Source organism: Channa argus, chromosome 5 (assembly GCF_033026475.1).
Source record: "Channa argus isolate prfri chromosome 5, Channa argus male v1.0, whole genome shotgun sequence".
NCBI classification, from domain to species: domain Eukaryota; kingdom Metazoa; phylum Chordata; class Actinopteri; order Anabantiformes; family Channidae; genus Channa; species Channa argus.
In genome coordinates, this window is record NC_090201.1 from 14,973,931 (window position 1) to 15,001,247 (window position 27,317).

The following is a 27,317-nucleotide window of genomic DNA, read 5'->3' on the forward strand; positions in this document are numbered from 1 at the left end:
TAGAAGTAAAGCACTGATAATAGTATGTTATTTTGAAGAAATTTACATGACACACAGAAAAATTAAATCAATAATTCAATCACACAGTCCTTCTGTTTACATAATAAACATGTGACCCACGTGATTGGATTTGAAAGTCTGTGAAACAGTCTATTAATTTCAAATCTTTAACACAGAGTTATATAAATATTAATTTTTACGTTGGTCAACTTGGTAACCTAGCAACGGTGAGCAACATGGCTGCAATGGTGACACAGCACTTTCATGTATCTGATAGGTTCTTTTGCCGGGACTGGGCTCCGGGGGGGGCTGGGGGCTGGGACAGAGGAGGAGACTACAGATGCGGGGTGGTACAATGTGGCGCTGCGAGCTCGTCCTGCACTCACAGGACGCAAGAGAGCAGAGGACAGTCGGAGCAAAGTGAGACAAAGTCAGGTAAGACCTTCAGGAAAGGTCAGAATATAAAACTCTGCACTTGTTGCCTTAAATGGACTTTTGTTTGTGCATTTGTAGAGTCAAGTTGTTAACAAGGCTTAACGTGAGTTTATGTGGAGTGGAGGAAAATGGGAAGATGTGAGGTGATAGTGTAACTTTTTTCTATGTTTTAGGTCGATATAAGCATCATGCGTTTATCATCATCCATTAATGTAGACTGAATAATAAATGTTAGAGGCTGGTGGGAGCTGACATGTGGTGCTGTGTTTTCACTGGGGAGGAGGAGGGACTTTACAGCCTGCAGCAATTGAACTACAATAGAGAGAGGGTGCCAAGAGGGAAAACTAAACAAACAAGAACTCTGTTGTTTCCAGAGGGTTGGGGTCGATGAGGACACATGGGAGGATGAGTTTTGATAGTTGGGCATTTATATGTCATATGTGTCAAATTGGGTGATGGCAGTGTAACCTCCTGTTTCTGTCTTCAAATTGTGTGTGTGTGTGTTATAGTTAGGGTTAGAATTAGGTTAGAGTTAGGCATTTAGTTGGGATGGTTAGAGTTAGGTTAAGGGTCTAAAGAATGCATTATGTCAATGAATGTCCTCAGTTTAATGGCCTTACAAGTGTGTGTGTGTAGTGTGTGTATGTGTGTGAGACAGAGAGTGTGTGTGTGTAGGTGGGGGATAGATGGGGTCTCTAGCTAGGAAGGGAAGGACTAAGTAAGAAGAGGGGGGCTAATCGCTCCCAGATGTTTGCTGTGAAAACATATGGTTTCCGATCGCCACTGTGATGCACATGAAGAATGTGTGTGTGTGTGTTATGCTGGTACACAAACACACACACAGACTCACTCTCAGATCTATTGATACAATACAGAATTTGTGCAAACAGTGTTTTTAATCATATTTTGTGTGCAGTGTGGCCTGTGCACAGAGTAAACTATAGATTCCACACTGCAGAACATGCAAAAAGCTCAAATTAACAGCCTCATGTTGTGTGTTGGAAGTGGCCTACAGTGCTGCAGCTGAGGAGGAGTATTCATACTTTCCACAAAGTGGAAAAGAAGTTTAATCAGTGCTGCAGGAAGCTAAGATAATGGGTTTTACTGTATGTTCAACTTTCACACTGACTCTCATTGACAACCTGGTTCCCTGGTTGGTGATGTGGTCAGTGTTCACACTTTTCTGTCCACATGTCATTTTGACTCAACCTGAATGGCTCCTTTGCTTTGTAGAGTGAGGAAGAAAGACAGAGGGGAAAGAGGAGGAGTGAGGGTTTAAAGGAAATGACCAGTGAGAGCGACAGAAGGGAAATGAAAGATGTAGAGACAGACAGGAGAGGGAGGAGGGATGAATAGAAGTGGGAGAGTGGGGTGGGGGTGAGGGGTCCTCTGTTTCTTTTCCTGGAATGCTGCCTCGAGACCGTCTGCTAGTAGGAAAACAGAGATTGCTCTTAGTACAGACCCACCACAATTTTTCCCCCCTTTTTTCATGTGTGGGGCCAGTGGAGAGGGGAGGAGGAAAACGGGTGAGGGAGGACAGATAGAGGGGGAGAGCCAGCGGGAAGTTGGAAAGGTGATGGAGGGCAGGGGGACAGTGCAGAAGAGAGCACAGGAGAACAAAGCAGTATCCAGAAGCAAGCAGTTTAATAGCCTCATGTTGGTCTGTGCTGACCGTTGGTACTCTGCTGCTCTGCAGTGTTGAAGTCAGTCTACCTCCCAGAGACCATGAGAGTCCTTCTACTACTCTGCATACCAGGTAACGGCACCAAACTCCTCCATCAGCCCCTCAAAACACGGCCCTAGTCCCAAATACATTAGGTTTTCATAACTAAATGTAGAGAAATAAAACAAAGAAACACTGATACAAATTCCCATGTATGTACTTTAAATGTGAAGTTCAAGTGACAACTGTATAGTTTAGCTTAGCATAAAGACTGGAAGCAAGGAAACAGCTGGTCTTACACCGTCCACAGGTAACACTGGCCCTACAATTTACTAGATTACATGGTTTATGGTTATGGTTATGGTCATGGTTTAAAATTCGTATAAAGACCAAAGTGAAAGAAACAAATTGTGGGCACAGTGGGGTTATTTTAAGGAAACCAACAGAGTCTTTGTGCTAAGCTAATTAGCTAATGGTTGTAGCGTAAAGACACAAGGGTGGTCTCACTGTTGGCTATCTCTGGGGAACAAGCAAATTATATATTTTCCAAAACATCCTACTACTGTAAAAAAAAATTGTTTAGTAAAAACAATAATTTGGTTTATATTATGAGTTTAACATGCAAAGGTGTGGCCTGAGAACAAAAAGAAGGAACCAAACAGCTGTTGTCATGTCTTGATTCACATCTCGCTAACTCCAGAGTGGTGCACAGAAATGTATGACATCACCTTTTTTCCAACTGCGTCCCACCCACTTTAAACCAGAAAGAAGACTGCAATCCCCCCCCAAAAAGTGAAAAAAAAAGAAAAAGAAAAAAAGAAAGAAAAACTGAAAATCTCTCGTGCAATAACAAACAATATTCCACAGTTGGCTGAAAATTGTTCAGGCCCAAACACTGGTTCAGAAAATTGGTTTTATTGGACCTCCCCAGTTTAACCATTTGTGCCAGAAGAGGTTTAAAGCAAACATGACACCAAGGTCCCATTTGATTTTTGAAACAACCATCACATTCTTCCTCACACCATCATGAGGAGCTGAATCTGTAAAACACACCCTCACTCAGCATATACTACTCAGTGGTTTCTCCTCTGCAGCTTTGCTTCACAAGTAGTTTATGATGGCTAATGTTAATAATGTTAGAAAAGGTTTTCAAACTAACGTGAAAATAGATAATAGATGTGTAAGTGACACTTTTCCAACTTGATTCTTTTGAACATGATACCTGTTTAAGAAAGTTTGCATAGTCTGTTTTACAACAACTGTTGCCTAGAACAGAATGAACTTGTTGTTGTGTAATGTCTGTATCTATAAATAATAATGATGGCATGATTTAAAAAGTATGAGTAAGAGTATAAATCTGACTGAGTAAGAATGCATTTTATTTCTTATCAACTCAACTTTGTTTTTTTGTTTGTTACATAGACTTGTTGTAAAACTTATGTTGGTCTGCAACTCTGTGTGTTCAGAGCTGTTTGTGATCAATGCCCTAAAAAAGGTCTTAGAATTTTACAATAACAAAATGGTACTGCAGAGTTTACAAATCACCTGAAACAGTCTTTGAGAGACCGTGCTGTATTTCCACGTCTGCATTTCACTCATCACATCCTCTTTGTGATTAGTTTATTTCTCTAAAATGTCAACAGTTCTGCTGCTTGCCCAAGCCCAGTACCAGGAACCATCTCTTTTTTTGGGTGAGTTCATTTAAAGAATAACGGCTGGATTTGTTCAGCACAGTATCAGTTTATATCAGAGCTCTCTACATCTGTTGTCGATTTCTCATTGTCCTCTGATGTGTCACCTAGCCTCGAGGAGTTCTCTCTGCTCCGCCTATTGTTGTTTACCACCTGCATAGCAACTGTCACAGTGTAAATACCATTGTGCATGTTATTTGTAAATGTCTTGCATATGAAGTCGTGGATTACACCCTCACGAGCTACTTGTTTTATTCAGCTTTGGCACTCAGGTGGTTTATTTTATAGGGAGCGGAGCTTTTTGTGTCTGTGTTTAGGGGGGTACACACTGTGTTGATTTCATGAAACCTTTTCTTTTTCTCTGTTTTTTTGGGGGGGGTTCTCAGAGGATTATGGGCCAGATTATTTTCCAGGTAAAACATTTTCAGGTTCATACAAATTTTTATTGATATTGTACAAATACTATGTCTAAATTCCAGCTTATTGAACAAAAAATGATTCTTGTCTTTTTTTTTTTTAGAGAGTCCAGAGTCTGAAAATTCCGATCCTTTTCCTGGAACCTTCCAGCAGCAGGTTCAACTCCAGCCAGTGGTCCGTCCAGGAAAGCCAGGTATATCTGCTGAGTTCTGCCCCTGTTAGACCCACATTTTCCTTGTGTCATAAATTGACTTGGCTTGTACTGTGTCAGTCACTTATTTCACTTTTTTCTGTGTGGATGTTAGAATCCAATTTGGAGACGGAGCCCACAGAGCCCGGCCCTCTTGGTAAGAAACCTGCAGAGATATGAACAGGTAATCAGTTGTTTAGTGTGAGAGGAGAAATCATTTTTTGTGCATTTCCAGATTGCAGAGAGGAGCAGTATCCCTGCACCAGACTCTACTCGGTTCACAAACCATGCAAGCAGTGCCTCAACAGCCTCTGCTTCTACAGGTAATTTGCACCCAAATTGACTTTAAAATTAACAGTTTGACGCACAATACACACAGTCGTTGATTTTTTACACAAGTAAAAAACTCTCTGGAATTTGTAGGACAAGCAAACACGCTGTCAGTAAGTACACAATGCTCCTTTTCAGCCGATGAAAACAACTTGTGCCAGATGGAAGTGTAAAACTACAAACAGGCAAAACGAATGTCCAGTATTTCCCTTATTATTTGGTATAATGTTCTCATGAACAAGGCATGAGATTTAGTTTAAGTCTGGGGTAATTACCAGTGAATATAAAGGTTTTGGACCTTCAGTGCATAAATGTGGCTACAAATACATCATTGGGCTACAAGAGGATTGAGGTTTTATGTTTCTACAGAGCAGATGAAAATATAAATGTTTAGGTATGGGTGTAGGGTGGCATGGGTGTATCCAGTCTTAACGTGATCCTGAAGAGTCAAGAGATTCCATGAAATGACCCAACATTTCACAATGCCCTGTTATTCTTCTTAGTGAATCTGTAAATATTTAAAAACACATCACAAGTATAAAGTTTTATTTTTAAAGAAATCTCAACTTTTGCGTAAAGCATCTGGGCCCTGTAGTTTTCTCTAAACGATTTTTGCTGCAGAGGAACATGTCACCCAATGCAAATGTGTTGTTCACTGATGTGTTTTTAATAGTCTTTAGAGAGCTACGAAGCCCTATGGCATATATCATATACTATATCAACCTTTGATAACAAAGGAAGTGCATTTTAGAAGGATGTAGTGGATTTTGGGATATTAGAAAAACTGTAGAATATGTTCTTTTAACTGGCGTCACCTCATCTGTGACCTCTACATGTGTTTTAATTTAGTTTGCGAAGGGTGTACGTCATCAACAAGGAGATTTGTGTGAGGACTGTGTGTGCACATGACGAGCTGCTCAGGGGTGAGTTCTGTGTGCCGTGGGTTTGAGTCTGTGTTAGTTCGTACATGGACATTCGTTACTCATTCCAGTCTCTTCTCTGTCCGTGTGCAGCGGACCTGTGTCGTGATCAGTTCTCTCGCTGTGGCGTGGCAGCGCTGAGTGGACAGTGTGGATCACTAGGAGGAAGCTGTGGAAAGAGCTGTGGTGGCTGCTGATTGAGTGCTGAGATCAGGGACACTACCTGCCCACATACTGCCGCTTTTCTTAAACTTGTCCACATCCTCTAACATTTTCCTTCTTTTCCCTCTGATGCTTCCTGTACGACTCATTACTCTTGCATTTGATGAATTTTTGTTTCAATACCGTTTACCTTTATTTTTCCACATGTATGTCTGCCCTGTAGACAATGTGTGTATGGATTAACATACTCGAAGTACAATGATGATTGTGTAAGCCACTGGTGCTATAAAATCATCACACTGGTGCTATAATAATGTAACTTTTAGAGATGCACATAAAACTGTGGAACATCATTTTTATCTATTTTTTTGCATATTGTTTCATATTAATCTCCAGCTTCATGTTACTGTACTTGTGTTGAAAAGCAGTCATTGTCAGGATGATTAGATCATCAATGGTGACCACTGACAGCTAATCTCCAGACGTCATCAGTGAAGATCATGAGATGTGTGAAGAAACAGGTGGTGAGTGACCTCAGTTTTTGTACTACTGCCAGCTGGATTTGGGCTTAGCAACCATGCAGCAAGCTTATATAAATATATTCCAGTGGCAACAAGTGCTCTGAAAATGTGTTTTACAAACTGCCTCTGTACTACTGCTTTGTAAAACTGTCACTATAAAGATTGAGAAAAAATTTTAAAAAAAGTTGTTGTTTTTTTACTACAGCTGTTCAGTGTGTGATTGAGTCAAATATCTTTCATCGCTGTAACGTGATCTGAGGCTGCCGCTCCATGTGCTGAAAGGTATTTATAAAAGACATGAATTATGGTGCAAACTCTGAGTTTATTCTCCTGCAAACCCAAGCTTATACAAGTCATATTGCTGTTATTATTCATCAGGCTTTATACAATTCAATACAACAAGTGAAATGTATATGCACCTAATAAAACTAGTATTAACTACCAAAAACACAAAAAGTTAAGTGTACTATCATATTAGTGACCTGGTCCTTTTTCAATTGTACGATAACGTCTATTCCCATAATCACTAAAATCTGTGTCCGTTTACAGTGCAGTTCCTTGATTATGCTAAGTTCATTTGTTTCCTGGCGCTCATACACACTGAAGACCTTTCTTCCATCTTTTTCTGTCCTATGCTGTTAATATGATTGTGGGAAATGGAGGCCAAACTGCAAAACTTTGCAGATTTTCATTCCTTGCCCTACGTCCAGATTCTGTCTGGAAGAGAATCTTGCGGTGGTTTGGGTTTCGTCTTGAATAAGAACGGGAAGTTTGGGAAGATGTTGAGCAAGGATCAAGATGGTTGCCAATAATCTGCAGCTGCTGCAGCTGAATCCCACTGCTGGTTTCTGTCACCTGTTGCGAGTGCTGAACAGTGTTGTTTACTGTACAAATAATCAAATACAACATAAAAATGACAGTAGTGTTCAGTTCAGTGTCAGAAAATAGAACATTTTAAACAGTAGTAGTTAGTGTGCCACCAATTTTAGTAACGTTTCTGTGGGTAAATATTGCTTTCACACATTCATGACAAGTGCTATTTCCCTGGATTTGTTTGTTGTTTTGTTTGTTGTGCTGGTACATTGTGGTATAAGATGCATCTCAGTTCCCTGCCGACACAAACGGCGATGGAAGAGAGGGTTGCCGCCGTTTCATCTCCTGCTGCAGCTGCTCTTTCAGGGTGGACACCTGCAGTTGTTGAGAAAACAACATTTTACACTATGCAAGAGGTGACATTGCTAAAAACATAAACCTTTGTACAAGGTTCTTTCACAGGTGCCTGCAGGTAACAGAAGAACAGAATGTCGGTTTTTGTGTTTTAGCATAATTTATAGTTGTATGTGATCCTCCTGATGACTGCACAATGAGCAGGTTTGAAATGAGACAAGCTGCCTCATTTTCAACCTAGTACTGGATGATCACATGTAAACATATCGACTTGGTTATAGCAACAACTATATAAACGTATATGCTGTCTATGGCCTGTTGGATTTCACTTCTTAAAAAAGGCTGGGTGCACAAACAGATTCACCAGGGAATTAAAAGTTTAAGTCGTCAAACCTGCATATCATATTTGCTACAACAGGATGTGTCTACCTGCTCCTCCAGGCCTTTGACTCTGTGTCTGTGAGCTCGCTCTCTGGTCCCCAGAGTTCGCTCGATGTCCCTGAAGCTGGTCCTCAGTCTCTCCGCCTCCCGCTGAGCCTCATCACGCTGCCTCACCAGACTCTCACATAGGCCATTTGACTGCTCCATCTCAGCCAACTGAGTCTACTCATAAAACACATGCTTGCATTCATACAGTTGGAAGAGACCAAAATGTGAAGGTCTAACAGGACACAGAGTCCTGTAACAATAGACAGTTTGGCTGGGAGATCAGTTCTTCATAACAACCCTGAACAACTAACTACCCGGGGGAGGGGGGGGGGGGGGGGTTTACAAGATATAAATAAATAAATAAATAAATAAATAAATATTACTTTTGACTTTTTATACATTGAAATCTGAAACCTCCACAGAAAAAAAAAATATTTATAATCACCTAAACCTCCAACATGTGTGTTTCTAACATTCAGCAATGTTAATGTTAATTTCCCCTCATGGTCAGTGGTTTTAACTTTACTTGTACACCACAGACCGGTTATCTCACTTTTCTTGTGTAACCCTCTGAGGTTATATAAATGTCACAGAGTTAAACTCATACTGGTAAACTAATGTTTTGGGGTTTGGAAAGTATTCTAGCTGAATACTTCTACAGCCTGAGAAATGTTTTATTGAATTAGGAGATGTAATGTCTGAGATGTAAGTCAGCCTGGAATAAACAACCATAATCACCATTTCTGAATTCTTATAAAACCCACTGTAGCTTTATTTATTTGGTTGTTTATAGCATCTCTGTGGTAACAAAAATACATAAATGCAGAAATCTATAACTGCTTTGGCAGAAAGTTTTGTTATGTTGTCTATGCAAAGTGCCATTCTCTGTACAATCAAACTGTAACAAAAATGTGTGGTGCAGAAATGAATAAGAGCAAAAGAACTTCTGACTGCTGATTTTCGATGTCTAATAAGAAGCAGATGTATCCAGAGTTGTAGAAACCAGGTTAGTTTTAAGTTACACTGAACTCAATAGACACTTGCATTTACAGCAATTTTATAATCTTTTTAATTCATTCACTGTCTCCAGGTGATTGACCAGTCAGTTAGCTATTTTTCAGACGTAACATTAAACCACAAGCAGCCCTTGCAGTTTGTCCCGTTAAACCATTTTCTCGAGCAAACAAAATTCCTCATTAAACAAAGGCAGAGTGTCTCCTAGTGAAAACTCACTTTTAACTGGAGGCTTTTTAGGGTTAATATTAAGTGAAGCATGAATTCATTTATTTTATATTCTTCTTTTGCTTTCGGCTGTTCCCTTCACCTGTACCTCCAGCAGAGGTATGAATAAACAGCTGAGTAAACTGTATCAAGTCAGATTGCTACCATTCAACAGCACTTATAAAGGGTTTTAATGTTTGTTATACTCAGTATCTTAAAGGCAGATTGATTCATGATAAATCTCTTAGTGGACCCCACCTGCAGCATCAGTATCTGCTGCTGTGCTTCCTGTAGCTCCTGTTCAGTGTTGTTTAGAGACCGATCCAAGCGGCTTTTCTCTGCAGACAGCCGCATGCTGCCTTCCTCACTCTTCAGCTTCTGACGTTCAACCTAACAAAAGGTGTATTCATAGAAATGTAACCAACGATGAGTGAGAGCCCTTGGGACACAGTTTTTCTCATGCTGTTCATTTCATTAGAGATTTTTCCGACAATTTGTCAATTAATTATTTTCTTAATAAAATGACAGAACAGTGAAAAATGCTTGTTATCATTTCCTAAAGCCTACTTTTTTGCCGTCAAATTAACAATTCAAAACCAAAACTCACTTTGCCAGTTAGCCTTAAAAATGTTATGGCAACAAAACTTCAAAGGCAATCAATGATGCAATAACTTCAAAAAGTAAAAAAGTATACAAATCGTTAGAAGTATAAGATACATTAAAAAGCTACAAAAATGTCCTATATTTAGAAGTTTGAACAGCATTTCTAGCTGTAAGTATGCCGAAGTAGTTAGGAGCCAAATAACGTACGTAAGAGGGAAGTCAGAATAAGAAGGTGATAATAATAACATTTTTGATATTACCGTGAATGCTCCCGCAGAACATTCAGTACAAGAAGAACTAACTAAATTTAGGGCTGAAGTAAAGAGATATACATAATCAGAATTACATTTACTACAATTAAACTTTATCATTTACTATTTAAAGTGTAACAACATTTTGTAGCACTTCTAACAAGACAGATAATTCCCTGCGGAGGATGGATGTCACCTCCACCCAACCATTTAGGACTCTAATTTCAAAAATCATAAAGTTGAATATAATAGTAAACCATTACTTTTATTGATGATATGCAGTTTACTATTTCAGAGGATACAGAATAATCATGGAACAATATCTAAAATATTTACTGATTAATTTTATGGCAATTAACAAATTGAATTGTTACAGATCTATTTGTAAACCAACATCCTATGACATGAATCAGGTGTTTTTTTCTTCAACATGAGATTTTCTCAGTCCCTCCAGGATTTCATAAACATTTTTATGAAGACTGCAGATCCATGATTTAATGACTGCTTTTCTACAAAAGTATAATGAACAATTTTTATGACCTTTTAATTGCAAGGGTGCACAGAATTCACACGGGGGCCTGGTCGATTTAATTGTCATGATCACAACATCACAAATTCCTGGAGGGACTCTTTTTTTTCCCCACACTACAAATTACCCAGCTTCAGCACTGTCATACATAATCAGGTAAAAATCAAGATTTCCTGTATCCATTCATTTGAAAAGTTGTCATATCTAACAGTGGAGAATTCAGTTTGAGCCTACTCTCAAAGATTTGTTCATGGATTTTTCAAATCACAAAAGCCTGTGTGAATACAGTGCTGACCTTATCGAGTGTGTTCCTCAGTGCATTCTTGTCTTTCTCCAGCCTCACAGCCTGTCTCTCAGCGTCTTTTTTCTCAGTCTCAAGCATGGCAACTGCTCGCTGCAGCGCACGCAGCCGCTCCTCCACAGTGGATCTCTCTGTGTGAGCCATCTGAGCACTGCGCTGAGCCTCCTGAAGAGCAGCTGAGCGCAGACGCAGAGCCTGACAGAGGGAAGATGCAGACCGCATGCAAAGACATCAGGCAAGAGGCAATTATACCTGAGATACACCTGAAGTAGCAGTGGAGGAGAGATATTTATTTCACCTCTTGAATGTTGTTGAGCTCAGTCTCCATCTCCTCTCGTCTCAGCTCGCTCTGCTTCAGCTCACTCTGCAGGACCTGTACACGCTCAGTGAGGGCGGCCACATTTCTCTTTGCTTCAGCTAATGATGCCCGGGCTTCATCCATTCGTTCCTTAGAAGCAGAGATTATTCAACATATAAACATTCGCTTTTTATCCAATGTGTTGGGGGCTCTGTTTTCTTTTGTTTTGCTCACCTGTTGAAGCATTTTGTCCTGTTCCGCGACAGTCAGTGTCTTCTGCAGAGCAGCCAGACGAGTGTGTGTGCTGCTGCGGGCAGACGTTGCCTCCTGGAGGCTCTGATTGAGGGAAGTTGTCTTGTCTTTGAGTAAAGATTCACCTTCTTGAGCTTTGAGCAGAGCCTGGCTCAGCATCTCCACCTCTCTCTGTAGCACAGACACACGGGCTTCTCCTTCTGCCACCTGCAGTTTGTAGAAATCAAATCACTGTGCAACTCAACAAGCTGTGAGAAAGAAATGTTTTCTTTATTGTAGCCAGGGGAATTCGGGGTTGGAAATGTCTCTATTTTAAAGTTTAGGGATGAAGAATACAGCAAAAAAATGTCTATGTTTTTTGCATATTTTTCAAGGTTAGGTCAAATCTTTTGATTTTTATAATTTGTTTACAATCATGTCCATCACAAAGGATTTGAACCGACATGATTAAGGTTTGCCTTTGCAGGCTGTCAGCTTTATCTCAAAGGGTTTAGCAAAAAGAAATCCTGCATGAACTGTGCAGTGTAAATATTATTTAAAATCTTTATTTAGGAACGTTATTCCTCATTTTTCATAGTGTTGTGAGTTCAGCTGACCTGCTGTGCACTAAAAAGGCTTTTAGGTCAAACTGGTGATTAATTTGAATTTATTAATTTGGAATTGTGCCACATGAAAAAAGGTTAATAATTCTGTGTGACAGGCTTCCTTACCGACCTGTAAAATAAAGCATGACCGACCCTTATCAGTTTTTGGGGACATAATTGATATCACATATTTAGCCTCGATGAGGTTGTTACACCTGTTTGAGTAGAGTGTCATAGCGCTCTTGGGAGGCCTGGCTCTCAGCCTCCTGGTCTCCTAGACTCAGCTTGAGTCTTTGCAGCTCCCCCTCCAGACTGCGCCTCCCCAACTCCACCCTGGTGGCTCGGGCTTCAGCTGCCTCCAGCGCCTCCCGCAGACGCCTCCTCTCTGCCTCCAGACGCATCTCAGCAGCACGCTGCTTGTTTAACTCATCCTGCAGGAGAAAGGGAGGAAAGGGGTAACTTTTAAGCCCAGCTGGTGAACAGTTAGAGGGCAGATATATTGTTGTGCTTTTAGTCCCAGACTAAAAAGATTCAGTCCATAAAAAGTTCAGCCCTAAGCTGATTTTCCTTCTGACTTTGGGTCCCTGCTCCTCCTGTTATGCAAATGGTGAATTATGTTCATAGGTACTGGCATTAAAAACAGACATATGGAGAGCTGACATGAGACACCACAGGAATTGTAATACTGTGAGCACGTGGCATCTGTTGTTGTTATGTTCACTGACCGCTTGTGCTTCTAGATGGCAGCACTTCATTGTTTAGTGCAGCCATACGGTGGTCACTACAGAACAGTGGTAAGACCTGAATGAGTCACTATACAAAAACACATTCATGTACTAGAAGCACAAACTTTTGTGTACCTGTGTGTGTTTCTTATCTGCCTCAGAAGCCTGCAGCGCTCGTTCCAAATCCTTCACCCTGTCGGTGAGAGCTCTCCTCTCTCTTTCTACTCTCCTCACCGCCTCCTCTTCCTGCTGGAGCAGAATCTGAGTGGTGGTCAGACGCTCGTCCAGACCACGTCTTCCTAAAAGTCACACACATTAACACACATTACTACAAGGACACACAGGAAATTAAGTATAGTGTTTTTTACCTGTAGTTCAGTTTCAAGTAAAGGTCTACATACTGTAAGTCAATCAATCCATCTACTTAGTCTTTGGAAAAAAAACATAAAATTGTATAACCTTCTTGATATTCCTGCAAAGTGTTTTGTAACTGAGTGAGACGACTCTGTGCAGACTCTCTGTCCTGCGTCAGTTCCTCGACCTCCCGCTGCACAGCAGCCAGATGGCATCGGGCATCGTCCTTCAAAAAACGGATGTAAACCATATAAACAGAAATGTATCCTCGAACTGTTATCATTATTTACTTTGTAGCATCTTTTAAGGCCTTGATGGTCTTTTACCCGCTCCTTCTGTGCATCACGCAGCTCCTGGAGAAAGTCTCTGAGGCCACTTCGAAGAGTCTCAGGGTCCAGTTCTGGCTGAGGCAGAGGCAGCGGCGTATCCCCTCTGTCAGGAGACATGGCCCCTGAGCCCAAAGTATTGTCAGGGGTGCTTACTTGAAATTCTGTATAAATAAAATATAACAAGTTGCAGTAAGGTGTTTTTTTTGTAATGGAACATCTTAAGGAAAGGACATCTCATGCAAAGTACTATAAGCCAAAGACTATAATAGAAAGTTTTCTCTGAAATAGTCAATTCAAGTAGTCCAATTTCTCAAAAGGTTAGAATAAAAAATACTTTATGACTGGTCTGTAAATAAAAATGCATTATTTCATTATTATGACACCATAGACATTTAAATAACGATGAGATTTTCTTGTTTTGATTCATTTGACCACAGAACAGTTTTCAGTTTTGCCTCAGACAATTTTAAATGAGCTTTGGCCCAGAGAACATGGCACACATGGTTTCTGTATCGTGCTCAGGTATGGCTTCTATGCATGATACAGCTTTAACTAACATTTGTGGATTGCACAGGCTGTGATTTCAGGAAGTGTTCCTGAGCCCATTCAGTGATGTCCAGTAGAGAATCATGCCCGTTTTTAATGCCCAAAGATCACGCACATCCAGTTTTGAGCTTCGGCCTTGTCCCTTCCCACAGAGATTCCTCCTGATTCTCTGAATGATATTATATACTGTAGGTGGTGGGATCTTCAGAGTCTTTGCAATTTTATGTTGAGGAACATTTTTTTTTAAATAGTCCCACAATGTTTAGATGCAGTTTGTTGCAGATTGGTGAACCTCTGCCGATCTTTACTTTCAAGAGGCTCTGCCTCTCTGAAATGCTCCTGTTATACCCAGTCATGTTACTGACCTGTTGGCTATTAACCTAACTAGTAATCAAAAGCTCCATTCCCAGCCTTTTGCTGCCCCTATCTCTCTCTTTCTCTCTCTCTCTCTCTCTAATATAGATAGATAGATAGATATATTACAGATCTATTCTTTAATACATTTTAAAATGATGTTTCCAAGGTAACAAACCAATGGGATCTGAATAAATATTAAAACAATAAAAAAAAGCAAATTCTGATTTAATTAATACAAGTTCAGAGATAATTCTGCATGTTTCACTCTTACCTTTTGGAGGCGACAGCGAGGAGCGCAGGGGTGAGATACTGTGATGACGTGACATGGCGCCAGGGGATGCAGAGCTCCCCCCGGGACTCCTTCCCCTGCTACCTCTGCCGCCCGCTCCAATGCCCAGTGTTCGCGTCAGTGCCGACTGGAGGCTGCTCAGACGAAACTCTAGCTCCCTCCTCCCCACTTCAGCTCGAACCAGCTCTGTTTCTGTAGCGGCCAGTCGGCCCTGAGCCTCGCTCAGCTGCAGGCTGGACTGGGTGGCAGAGTCCTGAGCTGCCTGAGCACGTAGTGACAAGTTCTTGGCTTCGTCCTGTAGCTTCTTCTCACAGCCACGTGCCTCTTGCAGCTGAGCTTTGAGTTCTCTCTCACAGACCCGCCAGCTCAACTCAGACTCCATTAGACGCTTTTGAACCAGGGAAAGCTACCATGAATAATCAAAAGAAAAAAAAAATCATGACACACTAAAAGAGAAAACTTGACAAGAGCTTATAAATTCCGCCTCTCTCCCCTCACCTCTTTTTTAAGGGAATCTCGAACCATTTCAGCTTCACTTAATTTCTGTTTGAGAGTGAAAACCTCTTTCCCTCTCTCTTCTTCTCTTTGCTCCTCCAACGACAGGCGACACTGCAGCTCTGCCACCTCCCTCCCTGTCTGCTCCTTCTCTCCATCCAGAACCTTCAGCTGGAGCCCAGAAAAACACAAGGTCACTGCACTGTCATTGTAAAAACCTCAAAACCTTCTTAAAATTGTTTGTTTCCCAACGAACAATTAAGACATCTTGCATGTCACAGAGGTGTGAAAAAGACTTGACAGCATCTCACCTGTCTGCGAAGCTCCTGGAGCTCTCGCCGAGCTTCAAGTCGTGACCTTTCAACTTCTCTCAGGCAGCTACGCAGCTCTGTTACTTCCTTCTGAGCGGACGAGAAATTCTCCTTCAGCACAGCCAGCTGCTGCTCCTTCTCCTCGCACTGTCGTTTTACACTGACAAAACCAAAACACACACACACACACACACACACACACACACACACACACACACACACACCATTTTATTGTGCCTGTGGCTTTCTTATGTATTACTGAGGGTCTTTCCCATTCTGCAGTGTTTACCTGATTCTCTCAGTTTCTGCATTTTGAAGTGTTCCTCTTAATTGGGTGTTTGATTGGCTGAGAGTGTCTCTCTCCTTAGTGACATCAGCAAGACTGCGTCGCAGCTCTGCGCCCTCTCGTCTGTAGTTTTCTACTGTATCCTGACTCTGGTTGAAACGGCGCTCGAGGCCCAGCATGTCTCGTCTCAGCTGGTCTCTGCTCTCTTCGTTTGCCAAGAGGGAAGCTCTGCACTGCTCCAACTGGAAGGTGGAACTCGTGTGTTACAAATTGATGTAAAGAATCAAACAATTGTTAATACACTGAATATGTTTATATATTTTTCAGTAGAGTTCAGAGAAGCATTAGATCACATATCAAGGTGGAAGTGATTTTTAATTCAGATCCTGAGCTGTTTAGACCAATTATTAACAATGCAATCTAAGGCATTATTTTACATTTTTTATTGTTTCTTATAATTTATTGCAGTTGTTGAAAATGTATTCCATAATACAAGTTTTATGTTTGATAATTCATATTCAGATGCAGAGACACAGACTAAACTTTCTAAACATTTCCTAATATCAAAATAAGGAAATTAGAAGCACTGAGTCCCTTTGAAAGGTGATCTCAAAGATAAACTATGATAAAGTCATAAAATTCTAAACAAAGTTCTCTTTGGTGCATGACCATCTACCTCTTTGAGAGCAACATCAGCACGTGACCGATGGTCAGTACAAGTCTCTCGTAGACATTGGAGTTCCCGTTCATGAACAGAGGCTGCATCCTCCAGGTGAGAGCGAAGTTCTAGCAGCTCAGTAGACAGAGCCCCAACTTTGATCTAGAGGAAGAAAAGAAAAAAGACATTTAGCTGATCTGGTTTAAGATATGGCTGAAGATGATTAAGATTAAGTCACCTGCTCCTGCTCTTTGTAATGAACTGCTTCTCGTGACATCTTCTCAGCTTCCAGAGCTGCAGCTGACAGCTCAGTCTGCAGACTGGACACCCTGTCAGACAAAACGGTTTTCTCTGCCTCCTTCAGAGAAAGGGCCTAGGATGAGAGAAGTCTGGTTAAAAGTATGTGCATATTTGTCAAAGTTAAGTCCCATTGTTTGTACAATGTAGCTGAGGAAATATGTTATAAATGTTTTATCATGTAATAACCTTTTTGTACCATCTTTTAAAGTAAAACTGAAATTAAAGTAAAATCTTATCAATGTATATGCTGATTTTTTTTGTCATATTAGGATTCCACTTGTAAAGTGATGATATGCACAATGTATCAGTCCTAGAGTCATATGAGACCTGTTGCTTCTCAGTCTCAGCCTGCAGCAGACTTTGATCTCTGTTGTGCTGGAGGCTCCTCAGTTCATCCTGCAATTCCTCTGTTTCCCTTTGTGCTCTCTGGATCTGATCCTCCAGGTCCTGCTTCAGCTTCCTTAGAGCAATCTCATTATCCATCAGCAGGCTTTGATGCAGGGCTTCCTATGAAACAAAGCAGGAAAGAGCACAAAACCTGGGTGAAAGAGTTATCAGAGTAAAAAAAAGCCTACAAACAGCAGAAACACTAAACCTGCCTGACCTTTTCTGCGATGAGTCTCTCCACCTCCTCATGATGTTCGGAGATGGCCTTCCGTAAACCCTGCTGGGCCTCTAGCTGTGCAGTATTTAAAGTCTGAGTCAGAGACTGTTTCTCCCTCTCAGCCTGGGCCAATGCATTCTCCCAGTCGGAGCGTACACGCCTCAGTTCAGCTGGAAATCCCATCCAGGAAAAACACACAAAAAATCAATCATTAGGTTTGTGTTCTGTTACATCACTGATTGTCTCTTTCATTTCTAGCACATCTGAGACCTAGTCATCCAATCTCCAAACTTTTTTCACAATCCTCTTCTTTCTTTGCTTTTTGCATCTTCTCTTCCAGAAGCTGTGTCCTACTTGCTCACCTGCAGAAGTTTCACAGCGAACTCTGAGATTTTGATTCTCAGTTTCCAGCTGCTCTCTCCGAGACTCCACCTGAACAAGTTGTTGCTGGACCTCAAACAGACTGGTCTCCAGCGACTCCCGCTCCGACCTGCATGATTAAAAACACAAGTTATACACACAAATGGACGTGAAAACGTATGTGTCACTGATAAGCCACACATACCTGAAAGAAGCCAGTTCCTCTGACAGCATTGTGTTCTCTCTCTCAGATGCTGTCAGCTGGACCACCAGAGCTGCTTTGTCTCGGGCCAGTTCTGCCCGACTACGGCCAGCCTCCTCTAAGGCCACTTCAGTTCGTTGGCCCTCTCCTCTGGCAAGACTCAATTCTGATCCAAGCGAGGTCATCTCACCACAAAGCTGTTAACAAAGAGTAAAAAATGTTTAAAATGACAACAGTGTGCAGAGTAAAATGGAAAACAAACCCATTTGAAAATATGCTGTGATTGTGTTTGGTTATGTTGCTGTGATTCCAAGTTTCCATTGTTGTTTTAGTCAAAAAAGATAAATAAACCAGCACTGTAGCTGCAAAAGAACTCTCTCTTAAAAAGGTCACATCACCTATTTTTAAGGCATGTGCCTAAAAATTAACCAGAGTTTTCAATGGAAAGTGCATCCCCCACAGTATTTGACAGTGTTTTAAAGGCAGACTTAACCTGTAAATGATGATGTAATATAATCTCTCATGTACCTGGGTGACTTTCTCCTGCAGCTTAAGTCTCTCAGCCCTGAGAGTCTGGAGCTCTGCCTCCATCCCCACCCGACTTAGCTCGGCGTCCTGCAGCGACTGGTGCAGAGTGATGCGCGCAGAGTCCAGCTCCAGCCTGCCCTGCTCTAACCGGACCAGCTCGTCTCTGATAGTCAGCTTCTCCTTCTCTGCCTCCCGTTTCTGAGCCTGCAAGAGGGACTTTTCTTCCTCCAGCTTAGGGAGGCAAAAAGTAAAAATGAGAACCCCAAATTCCTAAAAAGGTCTTTGCTTTATCCAAACATATATTCATTGCTAAGTCCAGCAACTTTTGTCTATTAACAATCATTAAAACTTTATGCAGCAAGTGGCTATGTTTGCAGAATTGTGAAAGTAAGAGAAATATAGTTTGAACTTGTTTTCCCTTCAGCCATCCATCATCAGCCAACCAAATGTCTTTGAGGAGAGAAATCCAGACAGTAAATGGTAAATGGTCTGCACTTAAGTCGCTTTTCTACCTATTGGTACTCAAAGCGCTTCACTCTGCTTCTTATTCACCCATTCACACTCACAATCACACACTCAGACACTGCTCACTGGGAGCGTTGGGCGAGGGGTTCACTTTCTTGCTCAAGGACATTTCAACATGTGAGCGGAAGAACCGGGGATTGACCCAACAACTGCGAGTTTGGTGGACGGCCGCTCTACTTTCCTGCACCACAGTGTGAGAGATATATAACTGAGGCAACAAGACCATTGAAAGAGGCTTATGATGGTAAACTTTGGATTTATGCTTCGCAGTTTGGAACAGGTAAAATATAAAAATTCATGCTGAACCAGAACCCCTCTTACCTGGAGAATATAGGTGTTAAGGTCAGCTTTATCCTGGGCCAAGCTCTCATTCATGCTGCCCATTTTGGCCAGAGAGTCTCTAAGCGCTGCGTCCTCAGACTGCAGTTTGTTAAGCAGCAGAGAGAGCTCTGCATTACTGCTCTCAGCCTGGGGGAGAACACAGGTTACACAAAGGTCACAGACAACATGAATACCAAAGTTACAGAAAATCAAAAATCAGCTCGGTAGAAATTGAGGAGGGTTGCGTCAGGAAACTGTGCCAAATCAACATGCGGACAATGATCCGCTGTGGTGACCCTGAACTCACGGGATAAGCCGAATGGACAAAAAACCAAGAGTAAACTATAAATGAGATGTCTTTTTCTTACCCGAGCCAGAGCTTCAGAGAGTTGCGCTTTCTCCCTCTCAAGCAGCTGCCTCTCAACCTCCATCTGCTGGTGAGTGTCCCTAACTGCGGACAATTCTCCGCGCTGAGCAGAGGCTCGACTCTCACTCTGATCCAACTGCTTCTGCCTGTGGCAAAGCAATACATGCATTTTGTATTAGGACAAAGCCTTTCAGGGTTACTAATGAGATAAGCAGGCATATATTTGTGTACTGTTTAAGCAGAGCAGACACAGAAAGGATCCAGCATGAGATAAAATGCACACGGTGGCTGAAGAATTAAATGCAATAACAAAAGACACATACAGTTGATAAATCTGCAGGACATGTATACACTTTGTGCATAATCTGGCTAAGGATCTGTCACGGCAGCTCTGCTAAAACAGATCTTTTGAATGGCTCCTTGTGAACGGCGCGTGTTGGCTGCACTACATTTTGTGGATTAGTGTTGCATTGTATTCACTTAATCACTTTCAATCAGCCTACTTACATCCTCTGAACTTCTGTCTTTGCCCGGTCTCTCTCCTGAATAACAGCCTCCTTCTCCTCCCTGTCATGATCTTGCTCTCGCTGTACAGATGCCACAGTCAGCTGCAGCTTCTCACAGTCCATCTTCAGGAGCTGGTTGCTGCTCTGCACTGCCTGTAAAGTCTTCTCCAGGTTTCCCTTCTCACTGCAATGTCCATGATGTGTGAAGGAGAACAGTGTAATGTTAAAATCCCTAGTTTCCAGAATTCAAGGATTAGAGTTAAAAGGTCACGTAACTGTCCGTTAACCTGGCCAGCGTGTCTCTTTCTTGCTTGAGACGGTCCTTTTCCCTCTGTGTTGTCTCCTTCTGTCTCTGAGCAGTGTCCCTCTCCCTCTTCAGAGCTTGGCTTTGTTGTTCTGCATTTCTTTTAGCTGACTCTGACTCTGAAAGTTGCTTTTTTAACTGCTGTAAAGAAGACTGGGTGGAGAGTAAACGCCCCCTAATATCCTGCAACAACACAAGACAGAAAAAAGATGCTGGAAATAATAAGCTACAATCATACATCAATAATAATAATGCTAATAATTATAATAATAATAATAATAATAATAATAATAATAATAATAATAATAATAATAATAACTTAACACTTATTTATTATTATTAAGTTAAGTTTTGAAACATAACATTTTGACATGTCCAAAGTTTGAGTGAGGACCTTGTTACATCTCTCTCCCTCTTGCTAAACTATTTCCAAAAAAGCAATTATCTTATTTGCTTACATTTGTGCAGGTTCGATGTCTAATGTAATGGTAAACCCTGGCTAAAGCAAGTCATGGTTGCATGTGTGTGTATATAAATGTACATATAAGTATGTGTGTGTGTGTGGTCATTTATCATAAGGAAATCAACATGTCACCTGCAACTGGAGCGTCTTGCTTGTGACTGCAGAGCAGAGAGCCAAAAGTGCTGCCTCTGGGAGAGGAGCCAGTGAGGAGGATCGAGAGGGGGAGGAGGAGCAATGAGGTGAGGAGACAAGAATCAAGGGCAGCAGTGGAGCCTCAGAATTGCACTGGTCTGCTTCTGATGATGACTCTCCATCTGATAAGACGGTCTATGAAATAAATTTAAAATGAGACACTCCAATCTAATGATATGACATTCTGTTGACATGTCACTTTTTACCTGTGCGATGTCACGCAGTGTGTTGAACAGCGTTTCAGTATGAGCTCTCATTATCTGAAAGTCAGTCTCATCATTACAGCTCTGATCCTGCAGGAAAAACAGGACAAAGAAACATGGATTCATTAGTCGCATGGAAAAAGAAGACTGATGCATACGACACAGCCTTTATGACAGTCTTACCTCGAGCTTCCTCATCAGTACAGCAATTTCTTTTTTCTGCTCTTCAATAAGGCCCTTTAGTCTCTCTCCCTCTCTCACTGAATCTGACAATCTGAATGGTAACACAAAGAAAACAATGAAAATCTTTTTACAGCAACTTTTCCAACTCTGTGAGATTGTTGATTGCAGTGACCAACCTGACATTGAGCTCACTTCTCTCTGCATCCATTCTGGTCTGAAAGCTCATCATCTCTGCCACTCGTTCTCTAAGCTGCTGCTCCAGCTGAACCCTCAGAGCTTTCTCACGCTCCAGAGCCAGAGCTGTTCCTCCCGCACGGCTATGCAGCGTGGCAGACAGACCTGCACAGGACACCTGAGCAGAGTGAGACACCCGTGCTAGTTCGTTCCGCATGTCTGACAGGTCCCTGAGATTGGAAAGAGATCAATAAAAACTGTGACTCTCTGCAGGTTTGAAGATGCAAACAAAATGTAGTTTACAAACTGCTGATCTCAACCTTTCTGTGGCGCTCTTCAGTTCACAGACATGCCTCCTGAACCCGACCACTTGGCGCCACAGCATCAGCAAGCGACTGTGCTCACTGCTGAAGTGACTGTGGAAAGACTGAAATGAAGGATAAAGTAAATATAACAAGAAACAACTTTACATTTTAGTTAATTTTACAGCATTTTTCTCTCACCTCTTCTTCTCTTCTCCAGTCAGACTCCTTTTGGTCCAGTTCCTCCCTGGCTTTAGTCCAATCAGCGGTGAGCCTGCGGATGTCCTGGCTGAGAGCCTCATTGGCCAAACCGGCCTGCTCCAACTGCTCTCTCAACATGGCATTTACTGCAGACAAACTGCTGCTCCTAAAAAAACAAGATAACAAGGGAACAACAAATGATGCTGACAGATCTATTGAAATCAAAGAATAGTGATGCATCAAGATGTATAAAAGCTCAGAAGACCAGTGTACGTAACATCTCCCATGCAATCACCTCTGTTGTTCCTCCTCCAGGCGAATTAGAGCATCTTCCAGGTTGCTGCTTGATTCATCTTGATGCCCATCATTGGGTGTTTCACTGTGACCCTAAATGAGGAAATGTGAAAGTTAAAGGCAGTCTGGATAAAAATTGTCTTCCTTAATGTTAAAAGTTAATGGACATCACTTACAGTCTGAGTAAATTTCTCCAACTCTGAGGCCTTCTCCTGGAGCATATGCTCCAGATCCCCACACCTCTTTTTGTACTGAAGTACCTTAATTAGCAGCAAAATAAAATCATCAACATTGCCTTAAGAACTACATTTGAGCAAAAGACAACAGAAAATCAGTCAGACCTTTGCTTGTAGCCTTTGCACTAACTGTGCCTGCCTCTGCTGGCCCTCCTGGTACGCAGTGAGTTTACGCTTGTAGGCTGCTTGTTCTTCATCCAGCCGCCTGCGTAAATCCACATTCTGCTGAGCTAGGCTGCGGGACTCTGGTGAACCGTAGTCACCATCTCCTGTCTCAAAACGCAAGGCCTGCTCCAGCTGTGGGTTTAATTAAAAACAAGAAGCATGGCTCTGTGCACCTTTCATTTTTACACAAAATGATTTTGCAGCTCGTCGCAAATCCACACAGCTTGATTACATGCTGTGTATTTAGCCATTTATCTACAGGTGCTTTAAGGACCAACTTAGTATATGAGGCTCAAAGTTCATTCTTGACAGAAGCCAACAAATTCATCTCATTGTAAAGTTCATTTGTTGCTGTTTTGGAGTATTTGATTGACACTTTCACAGTAAAGAAAGTGTAGAGTTCGTGGGCAATACATGACTATTGACTGAAGCCACAGGTTTTTTCACTGAAGTTAAATTTGAGATTTTCCTACAAAAAAAAGCTTCTCCACTACCTCCTCTGTCCACACCTGTGTGTGAGTATCCAATAACAGCATGTTTACTACAATAGCCTGCGATGCAGTTTATGATGATCTCTTATCTTATATGATCTTATGATGAAGCTTAATAACATAATTCCAAAAAACATAGAAAAACACATTGCAAACACATAGAAAAACATAATTCAATGTTCTTCATTTATGGATGGATGGTGTGGACTGTGATGTGGCATGGTATAATGTTATATCATACACAGTCGACTTTTGAAAACAACAGTTTCCAACCTTTTGGAAAAGTATAATTGTACAATCAGTTTAACTCTTAACAGCCTAGTAGACTGTTTTAGATTGAATTATAGTTTACATTAACAGATTTTTAAAGGAGTAAGTTCCTATGAAGAAGAGAAATTTGACGGACATTTTTACTCAGGTTTGCAGTTTGTTTTCAGGCATAGACCTGCATGCTTCCTTCAGTAATTAGAGGGATGTCCAAACAATACCACTACACCTCCCCTCCACTGGAGCCCCTGTTTACAGTTGCCCTGGGTGACAGGCTCCATGGTAACATTACACTTCAGATCATTCCAGCCCCCATCACCTGGGAGACCAGAAAATCTCAGACAAAGAAATTACAAGAAAATATTTGAATAGAACCAAAGGGAAACACATCAAACCCCTGTGTTTCTATTTACAGTAACCTGGTGCAGTTTTGAAGTCTTGCTATATTTCTTTTTATTCAAAGAGTGCATATGAGGGGCACAGACCACTTATGTTTAGAACCCCCTGAACTAGTCAAATTTTGTTCAGTTTTGTTGATATCCAGTTGGTAACAACCAGTCTCAACTTACTATATTTGATGTCTTATGGACCTTTGCTCATCTCATTATTGTTGTTGTTGTTGCCCTGGTGTCTTGGCTTACCCTCTCACTAATTGCACCGTACTTGATTGCAAGCTCATCTCGATCAGCCCTGCTGTGAGCCAGCAGGTCCTCCAGCCTTGCCAGCTCTCCCTGCAGAACTCGGTTCTCCTCCTGGAGAGACATGACCGAGGACATGGCTCCTGCTGCTCGAATAAAAATGAAGAGATCATCCATTATGCAAATGTAAATCTAAGGTGATGAAGAAAACAGACTGTGGCAACTCACAACTATCGTTGAGGTTCTTTGTTACGATCTCCCGTACTCGTGCTGGTAGACATGTAGGGGGGGCATCAGGTGAGGGGCCCCGCACGGTCAACCTCTTCTCCTCAGAGAAAACATTCTCCTCCAGCCTCTGGGGGTCAAAACACACACGTTTATCTTTCAGTTTCAGTTTTCTGCGTTTTAGAGAAATACAATAACCTCAGAAAATATGAGGCACAGCTCAAAACGCAGGCAAACACAAAAGTCCACAATTAAAAGAAAAATGGGGGTGTTTCTGAAAGGTGCCAAAAAAGCAGGTGGTGCCACAGTAAAACTGGAGCATAATGAAAACACTGTCCTCCAACACAAAAAGCACACACAGTCTAAACCAACATGCCAGATCAGTGCACGTTTGTAAAGCGACTGGAGATGGATGATGTAGTCCGGCGCACCTCACCTGTATCACAGACTCCAGTTTGTTGGAGTCCGTGTCTGAGATTTCTGTAGCGCTCATGGTGGTGGCCGTAGATATTTAAAATCCTCCGGGAATCAGGATTAACTCAGAGTAAAAAAATAAATAAAAATAATTACTGCGTCCTCACAAGTTCAACGACCGTGGTTTGCTTCCCTCTGAAGCGATAAGGAAGAAATGTTCAGAGCCCTGAGCTGGTTACGATCTGCTGCAGAAGCAGACAAAGTTTGTTGGCAGAGGAGCGCAGTGCGGCCGTCCTGTCGCCTCCTCCTCCGGTTCAGACAGGCAGAGATTGAGGACAGCAGGATTAGTAGGTTTTAAGATGTGGACCTCCTCCACCACTACGCTCTCACTGCGCGCTGAAGCTGAAATAAAACTTCAACGACCTTCATCCGAGGAAAAACATTTTTACCCTCGGTTTTTATTGTCGCATGCATTTTGTAAACGAAACCACTAAAAGAAACACTTTCGACTGGGCATGATTGACAGGCAAAATAACTGAGAAATGTGTCTTTTCTCAGAGAAAATGAAGAGAACATCCATGAAATTAATTAATTTACTAATTTACACAACACGAACTTATATTTTTATTACTTTATGACTACGGGTCTTCTGTGGCATAGGAAGTGACTCCCAGACAGGCGCCAGGTCCACTGAGAATCAACAGCCAGGACACATTGCAGCTACAGCAGGTCCTGAGAAAAAAAATGAACAGCTAACTGCGATGGCTAAATTAAATCCTAATCCTCTGTGGTGTTGTAAAACATTTTTGGGTTAAATACCAGTTATGTATTCAATACATGGAAGCATTTTACATCTTCAGAACAAGTCTATGTGATGGTTAAAACATGACAAAAGCATAAAATTTAAAGACAACAAGGTCATTGTGTCAGTACCAGACTCCTACACTGCCTTAACACACACACACACACACACACACACACACACACACACTTCTATCCCTGTGTGTACCCTCACTGAAATTATAACTTTGCCCTTATTCCTAAATGATATATGCCAAACCCAAACTCATTCATAAAATCAGCAGCTATTTGCACGTTTAAATAACAGCCATAGTGTCCTCAGATAGTGGTTATACAGGAACACACCCACTTACATGCAAAGTCATTAGCAACACTGTAAAGTTTGGTTCTTAAACAATATTAATTTTATGACCAATTTTATGAGAACATTCGTGGTACCTAAAACATCATAAACTTAGGAAAATGTCTATGAACTTTTATAATGTTAAAATTGGCCTTACTTCAAGTTTTTTTTGTTTGCTTGTACTGTATTTTGGTCACTTATCCATGTAATGCTTGACATCTGTTGCGCCGCCGACTGGCCTGTGAGCAGATGACTGGCTGCCACTGGATGAGAGCCTTGAATCTGACCACCTGTTGGTCTGTCACCACCACGGCCAAACCAAAGCACAGCTCAATGCTGCATCTTTCCACTACAGCTGAAATTCACAGTCTTCATGTTTCAGTGTCAGTGTCACAGCCATGATTTCTGCGCTGAATAAGGCCAACACTTCCACCCTTCAGCGGCTTCCTCTCAGTAAAGGGAACTACGGGCAACGGTCTTTGATTCATCCACATCCCCTTTGTCCTAACAGGCAAAAATTCACCCAAAACGACAGGCCTAAGTTTTCAAAAGTCCCTGTTGTAGGTGGAGGAGGGTTGTACATTAAACGGCGCAGCATCCAACAACATTAAACTAATGATAAATCAAGACTTTGGGTTGCAGTAGCAGACACAGTGCTGCTCTGGAAACAAAACTGCCTACACGTAAAAGCTTTTTGAGGCGATGGCCACGTTGTGCAGCGCTTACTGCAGCCCTCACTGTGAAAACACCCACTTCGCCTGTTGGGTTGATAATCTCACCTCGAGTGATCGTTACGGTGCCGTCCCTCCATTCCTCCGAGTGGGATTTAGGATTACAGATCCCATCCACAGGGTTTAGCAGCAGCGATGCCTCCTCTAGAAACCTTCACCATGCTTTTTCCGGGGAGGGACTTCCAGTCTGCAGCCCGTGTGCAGCACCGCGGTGTGTTTACATGATGCTCTGTCTGCGCATTTTTAAAACAATTTCATAAATTTATTTAGTTATTAATTAATTCTGCGCTCTTCAAAAACTATACTAACTTCTTACACATTTTATGTTACAGCCTAATTCCAAAATTGATTAATTCATAATTTTCCTCAAAATTCTACAAACAATACCCCATAATGACAACGAAAAACAAGTTTGTTTGAAATCTTTGCAACTTTATTAAAAAGAAAAAAAAAAAGAAAATCACATGTATATAAGTATTTATGGCCTCTTTCATGACGCTCAACATTTAGCTCTGGTGGACTCTGTTTCCACTGATCATCCTTGAGATGTTTCAACAACTTGACTGGAGCCCACCTAATGGAATTTCAGCTGATTGGACATGATTTGGAAAAGCATACACCTGCCTACAAGGTCCCACAGTTAGTGCATGTCAGAGTACAAAC

General features: G+C 41.6%; 2 protein-coding genes across 3 annotated transcripts; one reads left to right on the plus strand and one right to left on the minus strand.

The window, feature by feature from the left end:
* The first annotated feature begins 221 nt into the window (after positions 1-221).
* On the plus strand, positions 222-6,647 carry mfap2 (microfibril associated protein 2). Its single transcript, XM_067504448.1, has 9 exons — positions 222-435; positions 2,132-2,191; positions 3,742-3,789; positions 4,176-4,202; positions 4,310-4,399; positions 4,512-4,553; positions 4,632-4,719; positions 5,576-5,649; positions 5,740-6,647. Exons 1-9 carry the CDS (start codon positions 237-239, stop codon positions 5,841-5,843), a joined length of 732 nt encoding a protein of 243 aa, XP_067360549.1. The 5' UTR covers positions 222-236; the 3' UTR covers positions 5,844-6,647.
* Positions 6,632-26,828, minus strand: LOC137127450 (rootletin-like). Of its 2 annotated transcripts, none has more exons than XM_067504436.1 (39): positions 26,081-26,828; positions 25,411-25,511; positions 24,802-25,086; positions 24,369-24,495; positions 24,144-24,286; positions 22,685-22,876; positions 22,520-22,603; positions 22,345-22,436; positions 22,050-22,215; positions 21,867-21,973; positions 21,549-21,776; positions 21,373-21,463; positions 21,193-21,279; positions 20,927-21,121; positions 20,315-20,514; positions 20,029-20,211; positions 19,523-19,667; positions 19,155-19,301; positions 18,309-18,539; positions 17,784-17,977; positions 17,581-17,708; positions 17,219-17,388; positions 16,942-17,121; positions 16,553-16,687; positions 16,333-16,476; positions 15,660-15,898; positions 15,371-15,530; positions 15,063-15,230; positions 14,547-14,970; positions 13,370-13,494; positions 13,149-13,269; positions 12,825-12,988; positions 12,180-12,395; positions 11,363-11,587; positions 11,129-11,278; positions 10,825-11,025; positions 9,405-9,536; positions 7,926-8,099; positions 6,632-7,517 (listed from the first exon to the last, which is right to left on the minus strand). In XM_067504436.1, exons 3-39 carry the CDS (start codon positions 24,856-24,858, stop codon positions 7,431-7,433), a joined length of 6,012 nt encoding a protein of 2,003 aa, XP_067360537.1. In that variant the 5' UTR covers positions 24,859-25,086; positions 25,411-25,511; positions 26,081-26,828; the 3' UTR covers positions 6,632-7,430. The 2 variants fall into 2 exon arrangements, with proteins under 2 accessions (XP_067360537.1, XP_067360536.1); XM_067504435.1 differs by having other exon boundaries at positions 13,370-13,533.
* Between the last annotated feature and the right edge of the window lie 489 nt (positions 26,829-27,317).

What these genes read in the sequence shown, in the direction of transcription:
- LOC137127450 (XM_067504435.1), bottom strand. Translation starts at nt 24,858, where the DNA reads ATGAGCGCTACAGAAATCTCAGACACGGACTCCAACAAACTGGAGTCT. An exon ending in CACTGCGTGACATCGCACAG is followed by an intron (nt 21,122 to 21,192) that starts GTAAAAAGTGAC and finishes TTTATTTCATAG; the next exon opens with ACCGTCTTATCAGATGGAGA. An exon ending in CTGAGACTGAGAAGCAACAG is followed by an intron (nt 16,688 to 16,941) that starts GTCTCATATGAC and finishes CTCTCATCCTAG; the next exon opens with GCCCTTTCTCTGAAGGAGGC.
- mfap2 (XM_067504448.1), top strand. Translation starts at nt 237, where the DNA reads ATGGCTGCAATGGTGACACAGCACTTTCATGTATCTGATAGGTTCTTT. An exon ending in GGAACCATCTCTTTTTTTGG is followed by an intron (nt 3,790 to 4,175) that starts GTGAGTTCATTT and finishes GGGGGTTCTCAG; the next exon opens with AGGATTATGGGCCAGATTAT. An exon ending in TGGGCCAGATTATTTTCCAG is followed by an intron (nt 4,203 to 4,309) that starts GTAAAACATTTT and finishes TTTTTTTTTTAG; the next exon opens with AGAGTCCAGAGTCTGAAAAT.